Source organism: Mus pahari, chromosome 6 (assembly GCF_900095145.1).
Source record: "Mus pahari chromosome 6, PAHARI_EIJ_v1.1, whole genome shotgun sequence".
Classification (NCBI taxonomy): domain Eukaryota; kingdom Metazoa; phylum Chordata; class Mammalia; order Rodentia; family Muridae; genus Mus; species Mus pahari.
Genome location: NC_034595.1, coordinates 83,856,074 through 83,867,214, shown reverse-complemented (window position 1 = coordinate 83,867,214; position 11,141 = coordinate 83,856,074). Strand labels below are relative to the sequence as shown.

Here is an 11,141-nt window from a genome sequence, read left to right as displayed (position 1 = left end):
CTGAGTTCGAGGCCAGCCTGGTCTACAGAGTGAGTTCCAGGACAGCCAGGGCTACACAGAGAAACCCTGTCTCGAAAAACAAAACAAAACAAAAAAACAAATAAAGTTACAGACAGCTGTGATGAGTCATGCGGGTGCCGTTCTCTTAACCACTGAGCCATTTCTCCAGCCCCTAGATAAAATTCTTAATTTTAAACCTGGAGCTGGAGAGAGGTCCTGAGGTCCAGAGGTCCTCTAGAGTTCCTGAGTTCAATTCCCAGCAACCACATGGTGGCTCACAACCATCTGTAATGGGATCTGATGCCCTCTTCTGGTGTTTCTGAAGACAGCTACAGTATACTCATATACATAAAATAAATATTTAAAAAAAACCCTGGAACATAACTCAGTAAATGATCTCTATTTTTTATTAATATTGCTAATATTAGTATTTTTAATTTCTATTAATTTGATGTCAAATTTATAAAAGTCTTAACATAATTAGTTAACAATCCTACTCTAAGGGTTTGTTTTTTGTTTTTTTTTTGTTTTGTTTTTCTTTCGAGACAATGTTTCTTTGTGTAGCCCTGTTTGTCCTGGACTCCCTTTGTATACCTGGCTGGCTTTCAGCACCACACCCAGCCTAAGAGCTTGGCTTTTTTTCTTTTTCTGTTTTTTTTTGTTTGTTTGTTTGTTTGTTTGTTTGTTTTTGAGGCAGAATCTTAACTCAGTATCCTGACTTAGAACTCACTCTGTAACATAGGACTGAGCTACCACCAGTGTATTAGATTTTCTTTTGCTTTTCTTTCTTTCTTTCTTTCTTTCTTTCTTTCTTTCTTTCTTTCTTTCTTTCTTTCTTTTTTCCCTTCTTCCCTTCTTCCCTTCTTCCCTCCCTTCCTTCCTTCCTTCCTTCCTTCCTTCCTTCCTTCCTTCCTTCCTTCCTTCCTTCCTTAAAGCAGAGTTAGAGTTTAATAAGAAAGGTGTTGGGGCCTGGGGAGAGGAGCTCAGGTCCCTTTGGCTTGGTTGCATACCCAGCACCCGCATGACAGTGTTTAATGACACTTGTCACTCCGGCCTCTCATCTGACCTCCAAAGGCACCAGGTATGCCTGTGGTGCACAGATGTCTCTGCAGGCATATACCCATACACATAAAGAAGATAAATCTAAGCCATCTTTATTTTAAAGGTGTTGGCCCAGATATCATGGCACATGTCTTTAACATAGGTGAGAGAGACCGATGAATCTCCTTGGGCAACATAGTGAGTTCCTGGAGACCCAGGGGTACTTGGTGAGACCTATCTCAAATAATCAACGTTTCTCTGTGTAGCCCTGGCTGTCCTGGAACTCACTCTGTAGACCAGGCTGGCCTAGAACTCAGAGATCTGCCTGGCTGTGCCTCCCGAGTGCTGGGACTAAAGGTGTGCAGCATAAAACAGTTTTTTGCGTGTGTGGTCCCACACTAAGTGGCTTATGTGCATTGTTACTGAGTCCTCTGTGACTTGCCCCAGGCTCACAGGGCTGGTGCGTAGCGGTTCTAGCTGCCCCGTGCAGTCCTAGTGCTCATGGTCTCTGCACTGACTGCACTCTGTCTCCTCTCTCAGGTGGATGGGAAGCTGCTGTGCTGGCTGTGCACACTGTCGTACAAGCGTGTCCTTCAGAAGACCAAAGAGCAGAGGAAGCACCTGAGCAGCTCTTCTCGAGGCAGCCATCAGGAGAAGGAGCGGTCCAGCCGCCTGAGTGGGGGCAGCCATTACAACAGGTAAGCCAGACGCACGGAGGACGGAGGAGCCGGCAGGGCAAGTGCCGTCTTTTCACAGGCAGCTGAAGACCGCGTCGACTCATAGAAGCTTTCCTGTGGAAGTCTCTTGCTTGTCATACTTAGAGTTCCCGTGTCTCCCAGGGCCAAGGAGATTTCTGTATCATGGCTCTAAGGTCTGTGGGACTTCTGATTGCACTTCTCAGCCTTATTATGCATAAGCTCGTGGGGACTGGACATTTTGTTTCCTGTCTAGAGACAGCATTTGAAATACGTATTTTGACGTATTTCAATAGTTGACAGATATTCTAGACTTTTTCAGAGTGGGAGCTAGTCAAAAGATGTCCTTCCCTTGATGGCTGAAGCTTCCTTTTAGAGTATGTACAATAATGTTGGGGCTTTAGGTTTAATCCTGTATCTAGCAGGTTTTCTCCTGGACAGTGAGGAAGAGAACAGTGTTACCTCATGGAGTTGTTATGAAGGCAAACTGTGTAGTAGGTGACTAGCAGTCTGTTTTCTGATGACGGTATCCAATGGGATTAACTGGTTTGTTATTACTGTCATTATGGGTTGGTTTGTTCTCTAGGCATTAGTAAGTGCTCTCATGGGCCAGGGCTCTGCTGGGAATACAGAGATGAATAAAAACCATGCTGGTTTCAATAATATGCTGTCTGGTAGAGAAGACAAACTTGTAATCAAATCATTGAAGTCTCACTACTTTAATGGGCACTACTTTAAAAACTTGTCAAGATTCAGACAAGAAAGGCAGTTCTAATTAACTGCCTAGGTTATCTGGAAGGCTGGCTTGCAGAAGAGCCTGCTGTAACTTTCCCAGTTACAGCAGGATTGGTCTTGTCTGATGACAATGAAGCAGGGTCATCCTCTGAGAGAGACTAGTGCTTGCAGAGGACCAGAGGGCATGAGACCACACAGATCCCTTGAGATTTGTGTTGCTGGAAACTGGAGGAGGAGGAACGGGCCTCATACCTTGTCAGTGACTAGTGGGCAGCCACTGATAGGCCCATTCGAGGGAAGGGTGCAACCTGTGTTGGCAGTAATTACAAAACTAGTAGAGAAGGCACTGAAAGAATAGGTAGCCGAGGCCTGGAAATGCAACAGCTCACTGTAGTGTTTGCCTGAAGTTCTCAAGACCTTGGGTGTACACCTCTTCCCAATGTGGCTGCTCTTTTGTATAAGCATAGATGAACTAGAAATGTTACAGGAACCTCATCTCGGGCTGGAGGAGATGGTGCTTACCTGTGACCCAAGCTCTCTGGAGGTGGACGCAGAAGGATCCCGAGTTGAAGGCCAGCTGTGGCTGCATAGGGAGTTGTAAGCTAGTCTGAGCTACAGGAAACCCACCCTCACATACCCCAACTTCTCCTACCCTTCCCCCCACTACACCCATAAAAAGAACCATCCTGATGCCTTGCGGCAGTAAGAAGGGACTTGGGAGGGAAGCTTCTAAGAAACTTGGATGCGTGGTTCATTTGATGCATGTGGTTCTCAGGGTTCTCACGTGGATGAAAGCATAGATCGTAATGTAAGAGAAACCAGGGAGTAGGGAGGAAGAAGTTTTGAAATGCTTCGTTTGACATTCCAGCGGCGTTGTTTAAGCTGATCCTGGAACTGAGAAGATTCAGATGAGTCGGTAGTAGTACATTAAAAACAAAAATCACTAAGAGCCCAGGAGTGGCAGTGCACACCTTTCAACCCAGTACTCAGGAGGCAGAGGCAGGTGGATAGCTGTGAGTTCAAGGCCAGCCTGGTCTACAGAGGGAGTTCTGGGACAGCCAGGGCTACACAGAGAAATCCTGTTTTGAAAAACCAAAATACATTTTTGTTTGTTTGTTTGTTTGTTTAAGATTTATTATTATAAATAAGTACACTGTCGCTGTCTTCAGAAGCACCAGAAGAGGGAGTCAGATCTCATTACAGATGGTTGTAAGCCACCATGTGGTTTTTGGGATTTGAACTTGGGACCTTCAGAAGAGCAGTCAGTGCTCTTACCCGCTGAGCCATTTTATCAACCCTCCGTGCCTGTTGAAACCACACTGCTTGATGTATAACTTAAGAGCAGAGACTGAAGGCAGAAGTTGGAAGCATTTAGTGTTCAAGAATCAGAAAGCAGCCATCCCAAAAGAGGATGTGTGAATGGTGAGGGTTCCGAGGAGAGAGCACTCACTGAGATCACACACCTAAGAGAGGCCTGCCGGGAACGGGGCTCAGCAAGCAGTTAAGAGCACTCTCAGAGTTTCTCGGTTCATTTCCTAGCACCCCCAGGGTAGCTCCCAACCATCTGTAGCTCCAGTTCCAAGGGATCTGATGTGTCTCTTCTGGCCTCTGAGGATGCACACAGTGTGCACAGGTACATGTATACAAAATACTCACACATATAAGATAAAATGATTTTTTAAAAAAAGGTATGTAGCAGGAGTGGGTGGCATTGGAACATTGGTCAATGTAAAGGGGTCTCATGCTATTGACAGGCTTCTAGCTTTAGTGTTAAGGCCAATTTTTGAGTGACCTTGCTAGATTAAAAGATGATTTACTGTGGTACAGGTCCATATTGGATCATAAGGGACCTGACTAGGAAGGCCAGGAGTTGGACTGCGCCTGCTCTGATTCTCAGTACATCTTTCCTGCTGGAGATGATTGGGGAGCTCAGGGAACCTTGAAGAAGTCATCTTTGTCAAGGCCAAGAGAATAGCTTGTCTGTATTTCCCAGAACTATGAGATGGAAGATGCATGCGATACAGGAAACAAAGACTTTGTAAACCGGAAGACAGACTCTGTTTCTTATTGTGCTGTCACAGTTCTGTTTTATAGTGATTAAGTCAAAATGGTTTGACCCCATGGAAACGGGGGTCTAAGTGGATGGAAGCCAAGCACTGACCCTGTGAACCTCCTTGGTAGATTCTACTAATTAAAAATAATAAGCTATTGCACAGAAGTAATTGTCCACTTGACAGACTTTCCTTGGAGTGCGTTATTAATCTTTGATTTCTAATCTCTTTCTTTCTTTCTCTTTGCCATCAAAAGCCAGAAAACACTTTCTACATCTTCAATTCAAAATGAAATCCCAAAGAAAAAATCCAAGTTTGAGTCAATCACAACTAACGGAGACAGGTGAGCCAGATGGAGTGTGAGTGCACACACTTGGAACACACACACAGATCTTGACTACACTGAGTGTCAACCTCGGAGCTAGCCAGGCTCCCAAGTGGACCAGTTATGAGTGCTGTGCTAGTCACCTTAGAGTTGACAGATAAGCTGTACTGATGGCTGTTTGTCAGTTGAATACAAGAACTTAGTTGGCTCATGCTTGTAATCTCAGAATTTGGGAGGTTGAGGCAGTTAGGTGTCCTTGAATTCAAGGCCAGTCTGTTGTAACTAGATAGTTCCAGATCACCTTGGACGACAGTTTGAGACCCTGCCTCAGCAAACAAAAACAAGATATTTGTGTGTGATGGCATAGTCTTTTAATCTAGGACTTAGGAAGCAGGGGCAGATAAATCTCTGTGAGTTCAAGGCCACCCAGGGCTACATAGTGAGACCCCATTCATAATAGAACTAGTAACCAGATTAACTGTAGTCAAATTCTTCAGTCCACTAAGAAGGTCTAAGAAGTGAGGCACCAAATATCCTGTGTGACCTGTGTCTGCAGCCTCTGGGAGGAGTTGGTATAGAGACAGGCAGAGTGGGGGTGAAGGCAGGGCTGCATGTCTGTCAGGATAGTCCTTGCTTCCTTGGAGCCTTCCTCTGCCGATGCTGGGGCAGGCGAGAGTGTGACACAGTTCAGGGTTTTGTTTCATTTGGCCTGCCTAAATGTGTATTTTCATCCTCGCTTTCCTCTCTTGTCAGTGATGCTTCCTCTGGTGAGCTGCTTTGTTCTAATGCCCAGAGCCCGTCTGCGTTGGTGCAGTGGGTTGCTTGGAGCCATCCGTTCCCCACCAGGCTCAGGTGTCCTGAAGCGAGAACAGCTGACATTTCCCCAAAGGCCTTGGGCTCTTCTTCATTCTGAAAGCTGGCATTCACAGCTCTCCCTCCAAGCCAGTGAGCCTATGGGAGGGGCCAGCAGAGGGGCTTTGCGGGGCTGGTTGTTGCTTTCTCTCACAAAGTGTGAAGTGTCTGGGGAGAGTACTCTTCTCTGTGGCGTATTTTATTTACTTGATTTCAGGTTCTACCAAGGGAGTCTCTGTTGGCTCTCGTTTAATTGGTTTCCAGTTGGCTTCTTGCATGCTCTGGCAATGCTTGCCCTTTTCAGACTGCATATGGGAAGGAACCCTGCAGACGAACTTTCTGGTCCCTTCTCCTGTTCTTTTGAGCAGCTAGTCTTACTGTTCTCTGAAGAAAACAGATGTGTTCATCATCTTTGACCTTGTAAAAACTGCTTCAAGGGCTGGGCAGTGGTGGCACACGCCTTTAATCCCAGCACTTGGGAGGCAGAGGCAGGCGGATTTCTGAGTTCGAGGCCAGCCTGGTCTACAGAGTGAATTCTAGGTCAGCCAGGGCTACACAGAAAAACCCTGTCTCAAAAAGAAAAATTAAAAACTGCTTCAAGGAACAATTGAAGCCCTAGAAAGCAAGCCACTAAAGCCAGGCCCTGTGCTTTTAAACCTAGGCCTGCATCTGCTCATCGCCCAGGTTGTGTTAGCAGTCCAGGGAGAGCTGGTCTCTGGGCTCAGCCAGCTCAGGCTTGAGCAGCTCTGCCTCCTCTCTGCTTGCTTGTTCTTGGGCCATCACCGCTAGTCTGTCTGTTGCCTTGGATGCACCAAGCTAAAACCTCAGGCTGATGTGCACATTGTTGAACCACATCTGGCCACAACTATGGCTTTTCTGGATGGGATGCTAGTCCTTACCTTGGCTACAAGGTCTTTTATTATGTCCACCAGAGAAGACAATGAAAGGCCATTTTCCCATACTGTTTTTGGGTGTATGTGACAGTAAAGTGCTCTACTGCTAGGCTGAATCTCTAACCTCATACTAACTTTAAAAAGTTATTTATTGCCATGGATGGTGGCCCACACCTTTAATCCCAGCATTCAGGAGGCAGAGGCAGGTGGATTGCTTGAGTTTGAGGCCAATCTGGTCTACAAAGAGAGTTCAGGACTGTTACACAAAGAAACCCTGTCTTGATAACCCCACTCCCAAATTATTTTTATTATAGAGTGTGTGTGTGTGTGTGTGTGTGTGTGTGTGTGAAATTAGAGATAAGAATTTTCCTGTGCAGTCTTGGCTCTGCTGTAACTTGTATGTAGTCTAGGCTGACCTCAGACCTGAAGTCATTGCCTCACCCATCCCACTGGTTACAGGATGTGCCGCCATGTTCATCTTATAATTTGAACTTTAGGTAATTTTTTTCTGTTGCCACAGAAATGTTCATTTATAAACACACTCCTTTTGAATGTTCATGCTATTTTGCTATCCTTTTTACTTTTTGGGGGTTTGTCCTGGTCTTTTGCTTCACTTTGGAAGAAAAGCATTCAGACACTGGGCTGGTGGTGCACCCCTATAATCCCAGCACTCAGGAGGTGGAAGCAGGAGAAACAAGAGTTCAAAGTTGGGGGCTAGAGAGATGGCTCAGCAGTTAAGAGCATTGACTGTTCTTCCAGAGGTCCTGAGTTCAATTCCCAGCAACCACATGGTGGCTCACAACCATCTGTAATGAGATCCGATGACTTCTTCTGGTGTGTCCGAAGAGAGCAACAGTGTGTGTGTGTGCGTGCGTGCGTGCGTGCGTGCGTGCGTGCGTGTGTGTGTGTGTGTGTGTGTGTGTGTGTGTATGTATCTCTTTTAAAAAAAAAAAAGAGAGAGACACCAGGCGGTGCACGCCTTTAATCCCAGCAGAGGCAGAGGAGGCAGAGGCAGGCGGATTTCTGAGTTCGAGGCCAGCCTGGTCTGCAAAGTGAGTTCCAGGACAGCCAGGGCTACACAGAAAAACCCTGTCTCGAAAAACCAAAAAAAAAAAAAAAAAAAAAAAAAAAAAAGAAAAGAAAAAGAGTTGAAGGTCACCTTCAGCTGCGTAGGGAGGTCAATTCAGCCTGCAGTGCCTGAGGCACTGTTTCAGAAACAATAGAAGCATTTCTACAGGTTTTTTGATATTTTTTAATATTCAAACAGTATTTTATTTATAAATACAGAATGACTTAAGAATTTGCATATTGTCCTTGGGCAGGTGTTATGTTAATTTTTTATTCAAATTTTAGTGTTTGTGTTGCTGAAGCAAACATTTTATAAACTGTGCCTGTGTGCCTATTGTCTGTGTGCCTGCCTGCCTGCAGGTGGGGCATGTAGAAAGAGTCTCATGTATCCCAGGCTGGCCTTATTCTTGGTGTAGTGGAGGATGACCTTAAGCCTCCTGTCCCATCTCTATCTCCTGAGTTCTGGAATTACAAGCATGAGCCACACTGTCAGGTTTATATAGTACTAGGAATCCATCCCAGGGCCTTGTGTGAAGCAGCCCAGGTGTATCCCTAACCCTGAGGGTTCTCATGTACTTAGGGGGTGAAAGAGTGCTTCCTGAGCGTGTGTGGTGTGTGGAAGGAGCTCAGTTTTCATCTCTCAACACTTTTTTTTTTTTTTAAATTTATGGTTTTACTCTTTAACTTTTATTCTTTGTGTCTTCCTTATGTTGCTTCATGACAGTTCTATATTGATCTTTTACTGCCACATTCTCTTATTTAATATGGAGGCTTGTTTGATTCTCTTATTTGAGACAGGGTCTTACTACTATGTAGACTTGGCTAGCCTGGAACTTTCTATCAACATGATAAGCATGTATTACACTTGATCTTAGCCAAGAGGCTAAGGAGCAGTTCTGGAACTTTCTGTGGAGAACAAGGCTGGCTTGGACCTCAGGGATCTGGCTGCCTCTAACTCTGCCTCCCAAGTGTAGGATCAGTGATGTGCACCGCCATGCCTAGCCTCCTCTTACCACTGTCCTTTAGCTGTCCATCTGGAAACTGGGCAGAGTGTGTTAGCTGTGTCTGATGCTTTGATGCTTACAAGCTGTCTTAGTCTATTTGGTTCTTGTAGCCTACAAAGTTTACAGTCCCTGCTCAGTACTTTCTTTTCTTTTCTTTTTAAAAAAGAGTTATGTATATGAGTACAGCATTGCTCTCTTTAGACACACCAGAAGAGAGCATCAGATTCCATTGCAGGTGGTTGTAAGCCACCATGTGGTTGCTGGGCATTGAACTCAGGACCTCTGGAAGAGCAGTCGGTGCTCTTAACCACTGAGCCATCTCTCCAGCCCTAGTATTTTCTAATTCGCTAGTTGTGACAAAAGCTTTCCAGTGTGAGGAGTGTACGTTAGACAGTATTCCTTCCTTGAGAAAATGCACCAGTCACACTCTTCAGTTGGCCTGCTCAATGCTCCCTCTGTAGGCAATCCAATGTCAACCCGGCAGTGGGCGGCAGCCAAGTACCTAGTTTGTCATTTCCAAAGGACATTTTAGATTTTATTTTATTCTCTGCCCTTGAGCTGTGTACAGTATTGGGGTTCCTAATGGCCTTTGAAGATGGCCTCAGGACCAGTGTGTTGTGTTATTGCAAACCTGTTTTGATTTCACAGAAGGAAAATAGTTGTCTTGAGAGTGGGTCTTACAGCATAGCACAGGCTGGTCTTGAATTTCTAGTCTCCCTGCCTAAGCCTCTTAGCATAGAACTTGTCTTGTATTAAAAGCTTTCTGAAGAGGCAAGCCGTCCTGGAGAAGCAGTGAGGTCCCCGTGTGGGGTATTGGAGAGACTGTGCCTGGGCTTGCTAGGGTTACAGGTTAAGTAGACACTGTTGGGTTGGGGGAAGATGTGTACTGATGGGTGTTGAAACAGATACAAGGAAACTTCTAGATCTGGACTTGGAGGCGCCTGACAGGTCCTTCCCCTGAGTGTGGGTTTTATTGTTTTGCACTGGCTCTCGTTCGTCCTGTATCAGTTAGGAGAGCATCAGTCTGGTCGTCCTCTGATGCCCTGTCCCAGGTGCTTTGTGTGCACAGGATGGAGGCTGTGCTTTTGTCACTTGTTGGTGCCTTCTGTCCCAGCCTGAGGAGTGTTGACTTGGTAACTAGGAGGAAGCGTGTGCAGTGGAAAGGTTGGCTGTTTTCAGTTTCTTCCTGTGTAGAGAAATGCTGTACATTAGCTGCCATGTAAGATTCAGGGAAGAGCAAAGGCGGAGGGGTTATGAATTGTTGCTCTGTTGACAAAGGGTTAGGACCAGTGTCCAGGGTTGTGTATTGCTTTAAAGAGTGTTCAGAGCGAAAAACCAAAAAAAAAAAAAAAACAAGTTCAAGGCCAGCCTGGTCTACAGAGTGAGTTCCAGGACAGCCAGGGCTATACAGAGAAACCCTGTCTCGAAAAACCAAAAAAAAAAAAGTGTTCAGAGAAGTAAACCAGAGAACTTCTTTCAGAATTCCCTGGGGAAAAACAGGAAGTGACCTTTGGCATTGATTCCTATTCTGTCAGAGGAGACTCTGGCACTTTTGAAAATTTTGGATCCTCACCCAGAAAACTTCCTGTTGTAGACTCAGAAAAGATTCTGCACATATAGTTTCAGGGCCTTATAGATTCCCTGACATAGGAGGAATCAGGAGGGTATGTTAAAAGGACAAGAGACAGTACGTGACAGAGAGAGTGGAAAGCATGTGACCTGTATGACGAGAGTTGGCCACCTTTGTCCCTTTCTCAGCATCACAGAATTCTTTTTGTTGTTTTTTTTTAATTATTATTTTTTTAAGATTTATTTATTTATTATATGTAAGTACACTATAGCTGTCTACAGACACTCCAGAAGAGGGCGTCAGATCTTGTTACGGATGGTTATGAGCCATCATGTGGTTACTGGGATTTGAACTCTGGACCTTTGGAAGAGCAGTTGGGTGCTCTTACCCACTGAGCCATCTCACCAGCCCCCTCTTTTTGTTTGAGACAAGGTCTACACAGAGAAACCCTGTCTTGAAAAACCAAAAATAAATAAATAAAAGGTGCCTCATACTATATATAGCTCAGACTGTTCTGAAGTTCACTGTCTAGCCCAGGCTGGCCTCAAACTCATGCTGACTATTGAGATTACTAGCCGCCATTGCAGCACAGAGAAGCTAGTCTTCTTCCTGTGCATCCCATCTTTTTTAGGGGAGACTTGCTGCTTCCAGGGTAACCTCATCACAGGACATTAGACCTGAGAATGTGCCCAAAATTGATGGTCTGTCCAGGATTCTAGGGACATTCTCTGATCACAGATATGACTGTCAGCAGCATGCATTGGAGCTGTGGACTGAGCCTGGAGCAGTGTTTGAGATGCTTTGAGATGGTGTTTATTTTGGTCCCACATGTGAGAGGTTGTGGGATGTGGTTTGGGTTGACATGGTTTTCTTTTTTTCTTTTCTTTTTTTTTTCTTTTTTTTTTTT

General features: G+C 45.2%; 1 protein-coding gene across 2 annotated transcripts in view; it reads left to right on the top strand.

Moving 5' to 3' along the window:
* The window catches only part of Fam76a (family with sequence similarity 76 member A), a 24,578-nt gene that overhangs the window by 8,365 nt on the left and 5,072 nt on the right, over nt 1–11,141 (top strand). The window contains exons 5-6 of one of the 2 annotated variants that reach the window (XM_021200541.2): nt 1,582–1,739; nt 4,779–4,865. In XM_021200541.2, the coding sequence (XP_021056200.1) occupies nt 1,582–1,739; nt 4,779–4,865 (245 nt within the window). The remainder of the gene's footprint in view (nt 1–1,581; nt 1,740–4,778; nt 4,866–11,141) is intronic. The other variant, XM_021200543.2, reaches the window with a different exon arrangement.